Source organism: Polistes fuscatus, unplaced genomic scaffold (assembly GCF_010416935.1).
Source record: "Polistes fuscatus isolate 324 unplaced genomic scaffold, CU_Pfus_HIC Scaffold15, whole genome shotgun sequence".
NCBI classification, from domain to species: domain Eukaryota; kingdom Metazoa; phylum Arthropoda; class Insecta; order Hymenoptera; family Vespidae; genus Polistes; species Polistes fuscatus.
The window spans coordinates 1,346,000-1,358,945 of record NW_025113053.1 but is presented as its reverse complement, the minus strand read 5'-3'; the positions used below and the strand labels follow the sequence as shown (position 1 = coordinate 1,358,945).

General features: G+C 31.4%; 1 protein-coding gene across 1 annotated transcript in view; it reads left to right on the top strand.

Moving 5' to 3' along the window:
- The window catches only part of LOC122514654 (homeobox protein aristaless-like), a 68,157-nt gene that overhangs the window by 37,970 nt on the left and 17,241 nt on the right, over nucleotides 1-12,946 (top strand). The window contains exon 2 of the mRNA XM_043631590.1: nucleotides 1,225-1,864. Coding sequence (XP_043487525.1) covers nucleotides 1,225-1,864 — 640 coding nt within the window. The remainder of the gene's footprint in view (nucleotides 1-1,224; nucleotides 1,865-12,946) is intronic.

The following is a 12,946-nucleotide window of genomic DNA, read 5'->3' as shown; positions in this document are numbered from 1 at the left end:
TTTAAAGTATCGAAGAGATGTGTACTCGATTATCATCGATGATACGTTTTAAACGTGTTATCTCCATTTACTGCGTATAACCAAACGATTTGTATTAAGCACCTTCTTCATCGTGTTCAGGTAAAAGTTGTTTTGTGCTTCAAAAATTTTCATAGATTCTCCTATATGGTTAGGAAGGTTGCTGATATTTTGTCGTGGATAAGCTTTAAGAGCAGAGTGCGAAACACGAATCACGCGTGAAAATCATTCCGAGGGTTTCGAGAGAATCGAGAATTTTATATGCGTGTGCGTGTATGCGGGTGTGTGTGTGCTGGAAGTCGCATATTTGAAGTAGATACATAAGAGCTCAAGTATTATAGGAATCATTAATGCTGCAAGGTCGGTGAAAGGAATGATACCTTTACCCTCGCATGAATGAATTTACGCGTTGATGTATTCACGATTTTAACGTATGGGAGATATTTATTTCGTTTATTTATTTCCATCTAAACGATTATCTTTATTTTATGGCGAATTTTAAATAATTTTTTCTTTTTTTTTATATGAACATAAAATAATCTTGATTAAAAATAATATAAAAATCAGTGATTTTATAATCGTAGAAAGAAAAGGAGAGTATTTGGTAATAAATTTGATATCGTTCGAAAGGATATTCGTGAAACTGGGAAATCCCAAATGCAAAAATAAAAAGAACAACTACTACTGCTAATAATAATAATAATAATAATAATAATGATGATGATGATGATACTACTACAAATATTACTACTATTATATTACGTTCTAAATGGATTCTTTAAGACCACCACCACCAAGCACGGAAATGAGACCGCAGTGATTCTTCTGGTAATTCCGATTTAGCGGTTTAAATATCAAGCGAGAAGGAATAATAATTGGTAGCCGAGAAAATAACGTATCAGTTCGTGTTTAAATGGCTAGTCGAAACGACGTTACATTTTTTTTACGAATGCGTACAATCGCGTTAACAATTTTAGGTAATAATTACTATAATAAAAAATAAAATAAAATATATTTACATGAAAGATATACAAATTATTTCGTATAATATAGAAAATTGTGAAAAGTATCAAAATTTTACGTACCTAAATTTTACAAGTAAAAGTAAAAAATCAAATATTTATCAGAGGAAAGAATACTGTTCGCAACAAACGACCGTGGGTGAAAATAACGAAAACTACAAAATAATAATTTCTTGGTTTACAGATCAGTCGAGCGTACGAGGAGGAGGTGGCGGAGGAGGAGGAGGAGGAGGAGGCGGAGGCGGAGGCGGTGGTGGTGGAGGTGGAGGTGTTGGAGGAGGTGGAGGTAGCGAGCTGGCCGTCCCTCAGACGAGTCCTGCTAGTAGCACGAGTAGCTTGAACCAAGTGAATCAGGTGAGCCAGCAGGTGAACCAACAAACTAACCAGCAGCAGTCTCGCCAACAACAAGGAACACCGACGCCAACGTTAACACAAACACCAACAATACCAGCTGTTACAAGTGTTGTATCGTCAACTGCATTATTGGTTGTATCAACGCGATCATCTCCTGCACCAACACCGATAACTTCATCAACTGCAACTGCAGCAGCAGCAGCAGCAGCAGCAGCAGCTACAGCAACAGCAGGAACAATAACAACGACGCCTCAATCCACTCAAATGGGGATCTCAACGGAAGAGGTTAGACCCGAGGAAGAGGGCGCCCACCCGAGGGCAGCTCCAACGAGCCCTGAAAGCGAGGCTGAGGTCGACGACTTTGCACCTAAGAGGAAACAACGACGTTACAGGACGACCTTCACGAGCTTTCAGTTGGAAGAACTTGAAAAGGCATTCTCGAGGACTCATTATCCTGACGTTTTCACAAGGTAAGTTTTTGAATACATTACAAAAAAAAGGAAAAAAAAAAAAAAGAATAAAATCCACGTATATTGAAAGGACTATCTCTACTTATAAACAAGGACGAAAATCCTCTTTCTAAAGTATTTTCATTCGAAATTTAAAATCTTACCTAACAACTCTGACCTAACTTAAAAGGAATCAGAGACACGTAAGTAGTAGGTATAATATTATCTTCGTTTTTTGTTTCTTTTTTTTTTTAGCGATAGGTAAAGAAAATTATGTCTAGACCAAAAAAGAATCCTATCGAATCTGTCGAATGCTTGCTTACAGGCTTCTTAAATAACGGGATCGAGATATAGAATAGAAAAAGTTAGGTTTGAAGGAGGACAACCTGCTGAGAGACGACTACCTATTAGTCTCGACTAATCCCTAAACTTATCGCGATAAAACAACACCCGCGCTGCACTTTCGAGCCTCTCCTATACTTAACTTAACTAAACTTAACCTTACTCAGAGATTATTTGCCTAACATAAGCTGATCGTGAATCGTACAGTCAAGAGTCTTGCTCTGCCACTTTCATTACATTCCTACGAGGCTCCCATTCGAAACACGTGAAATTATCTATCGACGATTAATACCAGATGCCTAAGCAATTACAAAGAAAATTCCAATAACAAATTCAATCGATACGAAAAGAGAAAAGAATATATATATATATATATATATATATATAAATTTAATCATCGATCTCTTCAGACGCTTCTTCTTTTAAAGGTTACCTATGAACTATGTCATTTTTGAGTCATCATTTATATTTACGAGAATTCCTCAATTTTGTTTTCCAACTAATCCGATAGGTGAGAATGTAAACGAAGAACGAAACCAAACACTACGCACATACATACATACATACATACATACAAACACACACACACACACACACACACATAGATATTTCTATACGTACGGACAGAGAGATAAGCAGAATATTATCGATCGATGCCATTTTTACGATGAAGGCGTAGTCCTTGAACATGATCATAAAACGGACTTGATTCCTTCATGATTATTCAAGCTTATAGTGATATTCGTATTGCAAAAATAGCGATGAGTTAATTGCGTACGTTACCGTAATTATGGACATACCAATGCCGATCGTTTCGATATAACAGTTAATAACTTTATCAAAACATATATACACACACATACATATATATATATCTAAACACATAGACATATAAACACATAAACTTCATGAGCTACGAAAATTCCAAGCGTATTAGTTTCCTCTTACATATATAGATTCGATCAACCAATTAACAAATAATAATTGTAACCAATTATTCTTCTAACGTAAGATATATAAATATTGATCGTAGATTAATTCAATTAAATTATTAATTCAATCGATCGATAATTAATAAAATTCCTAGCTAATTATTGAATTAAGCCATCATAAAATCGTACGTAAGATCAGTTAAAACTAGTTGAAGAACGTCATTAAGAATATGATCCGTTTCAAATACGCAAATTTTCTATATGTTTTCTAATATTTTTATTATATTAATTATTTCGTAGAAAAATTAATTAAATTAGATAAAATAAATTCAAATAATATCAATTTATAAATGATAATCCCAACTAATAATTATTCCTATAGCGTAACACACGTATAATATATAATTAACCGTAGAAGAGATTAATTAACAATAAATTAAATTAAAAGTTAAATCAATCAATATATAAATAATATAACACGTATATAATTATCGAATCAAATTACCATACCAGTCCATAAAAATAAAAAAAATAACAAAAATTATCACGCAAAACTCTTATATCATAATTGCTTTAAACACCAACTAAATTAAATATATGAATTTATATAAAATATAACGATACCCATACGATACCCATGATTGCGAATAATCAAATTTATTACCACAATCATTCGTAAAAACAACTAAAATTAGAGTTAGAAACACGACGAAGATGATCGTTCAATATACAAATCATGTTCTTAGTTCTTTGTTGTACAATTTCATTTTTGTCATTTTCATTTGATTTTGTTCTTTTCCTTAGCTTTCTAAAGCGATTCTCTGCCCATGCAAATTTTCTTTTTTCCATAGCCACGGTCGATGGTTTTGCATTATTAAGTCTCCGAAGGAAGAGACGACCGGTTGTTAGACGTGTAGAGTAACGCGCCGAGAATGGGGTGTAGTGCAATCTATCTGGATATTTCTCTCTCTCTCTCTTTCTCTCTTTCTCTATCTCTATCTCTTTCTTTCTTTCTTTCTCTTTCTCTGTTAAACCTTCCTCTTCTTAAAGTCGTTCTTTTTTACACGTGGCTTCTTTCGTGCTATGGAACACCCGGTAGGTAACTAATAGCGGTGTAATCGCTCGTAATAGGTCCGGTCCTGGGGCCACGGTATGGGGTTCTCGTAATTAACGAAGGTGGAAGAGGTTGAAAGAGAAAGAGAAAGAAAGAAAGAGAGAGAGAGAGAGAGTATGCAAGAAAGCTTGAAACAGGTAGTATGGCTCCAAGATTCTCTGGGACATCCCTAAACCAACTATGAAAGTAACTTTGTTCCCTAAAACCTTTAGTCATTTACTCCCCCCACCCCTCTCATCAATACAGTTTTAAGAAAAATTAAACCCTAAAAATAATCCTGACATTTTATTTCCTTTTATAATATAATTCCGTATGGTTTTACAATTTTTAAATGAGTATCTATCTTTTTCTTGCAAGTATTTTTTATTTTTTATTTTATTTTCATTTTCTTAATTTCCGTTTTTATGGTTTTTAAATCGCGTCTGGATCGTTAAAGTATTTTAGAATTATTGAGCAGACTGCTTGTTGCTGCTCGGTAAATGGGGTCATCATCCAATCATCGACGCGATTTATATTTCGATGATATTTTATAACATTTAAAATGATCGGTATTTCAGTTAATATTCAATTCATTTCAACGATCAACGTCTCTATGTAAGAATTTTATACTTTTTAATTGATAGATTTTTTCGATTGGGATTTATATCGACATTTTGGTTGTTTTGGTGTTTACGAGTAAATCTTAAAATATGTTTTCAAATCTTGTAACACGAAAAATATAATATTTAACAAAATAAAATATAAAATGGAGACTAGGTAAACGTATTTGAAATTTGTCTTTATTTAAATTGAGAAAGTAGGATATGGTTTTGGAATTAGATTGAAAAATGAATTGATCGATCAATCAAACACGTCCGATATAATTAGTTCAAGTTGATATAATGAGCGATAGTATTGGAATTCTTTGCATGCATCGTATAAAAATAAATCTCATGATTGCGTTAGTGACGTAAGTACCTACCGAACGAAGGTCGGATTATAAAGCGCTCCTGTGAAACAACGTTATAAATAACATTTTAATTACGTTCGCGTCTTAAAAGTCGTAGAACCAACGTTGTTCGACGTGAGAGACGTTGGCATAGCTCCTACGTGCACTGAACCACTATTTTTCTTCTTTTATGTTTTTTTTTCTTTTAATTTTATTCGTCGATTCTCGTGAAGATATTACTTTATGGTTTTTATCGTTCGCAAATGAATATCCTCGGGGCACGTGTTTCATTCAAAACTTATCAACAATTTTCAATTTTAAATTATTTGTTCTATTTTAGATTTCCAATTTTACATTAGCAAAAATTTTCTATTAATTCTTGCAAATGTATATTTGATTCGCGATCAATCTCAATTGCGTAAGAATTTTTAATAACTTTTACTTATATTAATAGTACTAATAACAATGTTTAGTACTTTATTTATAAATAAATAACACGGTATAGAATATTTGACGTACTCAAAGACCTTATAGTAATCTTTTTATCTAAACGAAATAAACTTAATATTTTTTTAAAATAAAGTACTAAGAATTTTTATACAGATTTATATTTAAATTAAGAAAACTAATATTTATTTTTCTTATTTTATTAAAAACGGTTATAAGAATTAGTATTAAATAAGTAGAAATAAAAATAAATTCAATATTATAATTATATATCTATATAGTTATATATTAAAAGTTTAAAATATTTTATTTCTAAATAATTAATCCACTATATAGAATATATTTTATCGATTGAAATACTTAAAAGTATATTCAACATTTAAACACAACTATATTATTATTTAAAATATTAAAAATACCAGTATAATACTTGTTAACCAAGTCAATAATTAACGATCAATCTATCATTGATTAAGATTCCATATATCCTATCTAAGTTAGTTGATTCTCTTACGAATCTTTCACTATTTCGTAGTAATAAATTGATTCGCTTTCTTCGTTTCCCAGTGCCTTCCAGTGGTATTAATTTCACACTAATTGGATTTTATGGTCGCTTAGGTTTATTGACCATTCGTGAGAGAGAGAGAGAGAGAGAGAGAAAGACGAATAAGAATAAGAAGAAGAAGAAGAAGAAGAAGAAAGATGAAAGAAAGAAAGAGAAAAGAATAGAAACTCGTCGGAACACATTGCATATTCATTAGAAGCCTTTACCGAAGGGCACGCGCACGATTGGTTCTATCAAAATACATTTAATGGACACACACCACCGGTACACACAATATTTTATAAGAAGTCATCCGATAGCTAAGCGAATAATACCCACGACCCATTTGTTACAACTAAGAATAAAACGTTTTACAATCGTTAGCTACAAATTACTACGTGTCCGATCATAAACGTCCTGGGAACGATGATTTATCTACATTTCCTCTTGATCGCGTATCAAACATACACACATACACACATACACACATACACACAAAACACACATACCACATATAAATATAATATATAAGACTCATGACAAGAAATTAATATATAAAATGATATATAAGTAATTAGGTGTAAAAAGAATTTGGAGAAACAAAAAAAAAAAAAGAAAATATATCTCTGTAGGAAGTTGAAAAGTGGCATAATAAAATAAAATCATATTACTTTGCAACAATAATAACTAATTTGCACGCTGTTCTACATAATAAAATCTAGGATACAACTTTTACATTTTGGCATTTCCTTTGAATACTCGTTAACTTCTACCAATTAAGATATCCGTCATTTCTACGTTACCTATATTATTATATAATAATATTTATTACATTAATATTCGTATGTATTGACAGTTATACAGAGACAAATGTTGCATAAGTAGGTCAAATCCAATTTCTACAATATTCCCGTATATCTATACATTCAATCTCTAACTAATTTGCAAATTTGCATTTTTAAAAGTATTTTAATGACTTTCAACTTTGTCGACACTTTCAATTTTACATTTATACACACAAACATACGCACACACACACACATACACAAAGAACACTTATAGAGATATACATATATAATAAATAGTTTTTATTATAGAAATAAAAATAATGAGGTAACGATGAAAGATGTGTGGTATTTTTGTTTCTTAGTTCTCTTTTTATTTTTTTCTGTTTCTTTCTTTTTTTTTTTTTAAGGTAGAGGTATAATACTTATGAAGAGGTTCGAAACTTTTCAAACGTGTTAAACAAGTTGAAAGAGTAAGAGAGAAAGGAAGAATATACCAACGTAAAGGCTTTTCGAACGTAGCCACTTACTTTTACGGGCTCTTAAGATCTAATTTAGATTAGAGTCGTGTGGCTCGAGCTACCGTGCCGCGTTAGATCAACCGAATGAAACAGACTCACTCTTTTCTCTTAAGGGACGACTAACTCCTCGTCTTTCCCTTCTACTTCTTCTTATTCTTGTGTTGTGATTGTTGTTGTTGGTTGTTGCTTTTGTGTGTATGTGTGTGTATTAGTTTTTCGACCATTTCTTTTTCTTTTTCTTCGAAATTTAGTCGAACACGTTATAACGATTATAGACGCGTTTCTTTTTTCTTTTTTTTTCTTAATTACGAATCGTTCGTTTCATCCGCACCTTATTTAGTCGATTGAATCCTTGTTTGGACAAATTATAAATCCATTCTGAGAATGTTTATTCTAACATAATCTCCAAATGATCAGCACGTTTTAGATCAATCGAGTGAGAAATTCTTCTCTAAAGGTTGACTAAATTATTCCCTCTTAGTCTCCTTGTATTGTTGTTACTTTTGTGTGTTAGTTCTTCTTCTTTTTTTCTTTTCTTTTGATAATTTATTTGAACACGCCATAAGTAACGATTATATCGACGTGTTGTTTCTTTCTTTTCTTCTTTATCTTCTTCATTACTAATCGTACGTTTATTCATCACCTAATTTAAGCGAGTTTTGTGATTTCGACCGATTAGTAATTCATTTTGAGAGATATTTATTCCAACGCGTTCTTGAATTGATCAATTTATAATCATTTATGGGAAAATTTTTCTAACCAATCGACCACGATCTAACTATTATTTATTATCTTAACATTCTGCGCATTTATCTTTCCGTTCATCATTCGTTTTTATTCATATCTCATTAATGGCAATCAATTATTAACTTGCGTGAACATTGTTTACGTTTATACCTTCATATAGATGAACGTAACGACATTATGTTGATTATATTCTAATTATTCTTTTTCTTTTTATGCATATTTTTTTGTTATTAAATCTATGTATTCAAAGATAATAAGTGACTATGTTATTCGAACGATCCTACAAAATACGAGATAATTATACAAATTAATTGAAGTATGCTGTGCTGTTTACGATTTAAGTTCCACTCAAGTATTATCCTATATTTTATTCCTTTTCTTGGTTTATAGACGATCAATGTATTTGCAAATTATTATTTTACTTTCCGTAAACAGTATTTCTCAGCTTATAAGTTAAATGAAACTTTTTAATCTCGAAATTTTTACTGTTTAACTCTCCCAAGGAAATAAAGTGATTTATCTGTACAAACTTTTGTAATTATTTTTCGTAAAATCTTTGTAAAAATTCGTTTGAATATTGAAGTAACAAAATCTTGAAAATAATTTAAAGTAAATATCAATCTTATCAAGTTTGAAAATATTTTATGGTACGAATATTTGCGAGACACGGTTCTATTATCAAAAAAAATGTCTTAAATCGTATGACAAAAAACTAATGCACATATATTTCTATATATTTATAATTATTTATAATAGTATTAGTATTGCAACTAACTATTATAAATAAACATATTGGATTACAAAGACAAAAAAATTCGAAAAATGCCTAAACAATTATATATCTACAAGTTAAGATAAAAAAGAAAAAGTTGTGTGTTTCCACCAACATTGGCAACAAAAAAGCTTGTTTAACATCCTTAATAAATTTGTCAAAAAATTGAATGCAAGATACTCAATAACCAATAATACTTACAAGATACTCAATACCATTTAAATGATATTTACTTAGGCTAATATATTCGAATAATTCAACAACGATAGGAGACTTCAACGCCTGCAATCAACCGACTTCGGAGACTTCAATAGGATTTCTTTCGCAAAAGAAAACAGAATACATACATTTCACAGACGAATTAGGTTGTTTCAGTGTTAGTAGGAAATAAGGGGTAGGTTTAATTTTCTCCGTCACGATGACAAAAGAGTACAAACAACAGCTAATACTTTTTTCTCGATAAATTTATATTCCAAATACGTATACGTATACATCAAAAGTATAATTGCGCCCATAATTATGAACTTTTTAAAATAAGTTCATTACTTATTTCACCCCACATTATTTTAAACTAAATAAATTCAATATAATTTTCACGATATTGTCAAAAATGAACCGTTAGATAATGTTTATTATTTCAATATTATATAGAATTCATTTAATGTTCAAATGTAATCCTTTAAATATCTCGAAACAAGAAATATATGACTTAGACCACTTTCATAATTATGGACACAATGAATTATTTCAAATATTAATATTACAACAATAAATAATTCAAATAAATAAATAAGCAATAAAAAGAAAACAAATTCGTTCCTGCTGCTACATAACAAAGATTCATAAAATTGACGAATCACTCGAGAAATGAATTAGGTGATTGCAGTGTTGGCGTGAGTAAGGGAGGAGGACTTTTCTCTGTGAAGATGAAAAAAGAGACCGGAGGTGTTCCACCTGTTCAAAGGGCCGCAACGCGTTTCTCGGTAAATCATTCCAAAGTATACCTTTATATCCGTGGGGTGGGTTGGTGGCGAGTTTAATAAGGATGATTGTTTCCAGTGATCCGTGGAACGAAACCAGTTCCACAAGACTCCTTCCCTTTCCATTCTTTTATCTTTCTCTCTCTTTCTATCTCTCTCTTTCTCTGTTTCCCTCTCCCTTGTTTTTTTTTCTATATTCTTTGTCCACTGTCACGACCGAGCAAACTTCTCCTGTCATTAATCGGCCGACGAGTCATGCTCCCGATTAGAAAACACCGCCGGCACTGCCCCGTTATTCCTTTCTCAACAAATAAGATTAGAGACCGTCGTGGAAAGTTAATCGGTTCCGTTCTCATATGTATAAACGTGTATATATTTACACGTGTGTGTGTGTGTGTGTATATATATAGATGTATGTTAAATGTATATTTGTATTTATGAATAATATACAACTTTAACAAAAAAAAACCACGTATATGATCGAATATGCATCATAATTTTTTTTTTACTTTAGATTATAAATATTCAAAATTTGTTACTTTAGGCGATCAATGAATAACATTAATTATAACGTATTCTTGTAAAATTCTCAATGGAATTATTTAATGGAACATTCTTTCGTTTATGCGGATTGGCTAATAAATTTAACATATATATATATAATTTAAGTACTTACATAGTTTCTATAAGTGCATATCGATAGATAGATAAATATATATAATTACATTAACACAGGTTATTTTTCTTTTCATTGTAATTGAACTAGGAATTTTTCCTTGTATCTCTCTCTTTCACTCTCTCTCTCTTTCTCTTTCTTTCTTTTCTGTATTGGTAAACGAACGTGTAGATGCGAGCACGTGTGTTTGTTCGTAGAGTTGCATATTTCTTAAATGCGTATTGATAGGAGAATAGATAAATGTTGTATAATTGCAAATTACAGATACATGTGCTTCTTTAATTCTTAATTGAATGACACGAATATTTCCTGGTATGAATAGACAAATATTTATACATACGAATATATATATATACTCATATACTTGCATATTTTCAAAATACATATCGATGACAAGAGTTGATATAACTGTAATAGAATTAAAAATTATAAATAAATGATTCTTTTTATATGTTCTTTTTAAGCCACGTATACTATTTTGATAGACCACATATTTACACGCAAACACACGTATCCATATACTTGCATATACAAAATATGCATATTGATAAATAAAGTTGATAAGTAATATACAATTTCAAATTACGAATACACGATCTTATCTTTGTTTTTAAAATACAAATCCTTCCTGATATTAATAGAGATAAATATATATTCACACAATACACGTATGCACAGATTTCAAAAAAAGTCATATTGATAAAAAGAAGAAGATAAATATTTTACAATTACAAATACACGTCGTTATTCTGTTTTCTTAATCCTTTCTTGCATCTCTCTCTCTCTCTCTCTTTCTCTTTCTCTTTGATATTTGTTTTCTCTTTCTCGCATATAACGTTTCTCCCACTGCGAAGAATACCAGTCGAAGGTTAAGTAAGAAGAAGAAGAAGAAGAAGAAGAAGAAGAAAGAGAGGAAGAAAAGGGAGAATACAGGTGGTACAGGTTTGTCGAGGTCCATCCCTCATCCGATTGGCGGTAGTGTGGCCAATCAGTAATTGGCTCTCCACGGCGTACGCGTATTAAGCGCGCATTACGCACGCATTACGCGCGTTGCTACCAGGCTTCCCTTTCGTTTCGCTCCTCGAGAAACTCTTACCACAAACGCGCTCTTCCCTGTCTCTTTCAAGAAAGATGCCCTTAAGTACTTACTTACACTTACTTATACTTATTTATTACTTACTTACTTATTTGAGAATTACGGAATGTGGACCGTTGACCCAAAACTCGTCCTCACCCGTCACTTATCTCCCCACCTTTATTCGTTTTATTTTACTTTCATTTCTTATCATCTTTTATATGAAAGAAATCAAAAGGAAACGTCGAGGAACATTAAAGGTTTTGCTTTCATTCAAAAGATAGTAAACTATGGAATTGAAGTCTCCGATGTTGGTTGGTTGGTTGGTTGATTGCAGGCATTGAAGTCTCTTTTCGTAGTGACGGATTATTCGATTATATAGTATGTATGTTGGAGATAGTAATAAAGTGTGTCAAATAAAACTATCGTGTACAATACCCTACGCCTATGAGTTATGACAAATGAAGATATGATTTTGCTAGTCAACTTTTGAAAGATATTAAATATTATTTGTGTTGGTAATTATAAAAATGCACTAATTGTAAGTAAAACTAAAAATTGAATAAAATTCAAATTATAAAAGAGATTCTATCACAATTATTTATATTAAAAAATAATTACCAACACATTTATCAACGTTAAATAATAAAAAAAAATATATCTAAATCAAACAACAAATATTTCATCTCGACGATTAATGATGATATCGATCGGTAAAATTACTCAATACTAATTGAAAATAGCTTATGAGAAACCAGAAAGATTTACGGAGAATATAATAAGGAAAAATGTTAGTAACTCGATAAATATTCTTTTATTTCTTGGTTTTCCTTTGTTCTTTTTTTTTCATTCTTTCACGAATAGAGTTTCCATGAATTAGTTGACAGAAAGAAAACTTTGAATAGTAGTTCTAACCGATGACGACGACGACGACGACGACTATGACGATGATAATGATGTTGATGATGATAATAATAGTTGGCCAGGCGTTAGACAATAATAATTAGGATTGCGCCACGAGGGACAATCACGGTCGCAGTGATCGCTACTCTCAAGAACTGCCAGTGACTGGCTAGTCCGACCCCTGAGGTTAATTAGATAATGTAATTGTCCGGTAATTACTCGAATTACCAGCGTGCCAAGCCTCTCACAAGTTACTCGCGCCATTCTCGCGAGTTACTTGCTTACACGCATTACATTTTCCTTCGTTATTTACATACACATACACACACACAACTTG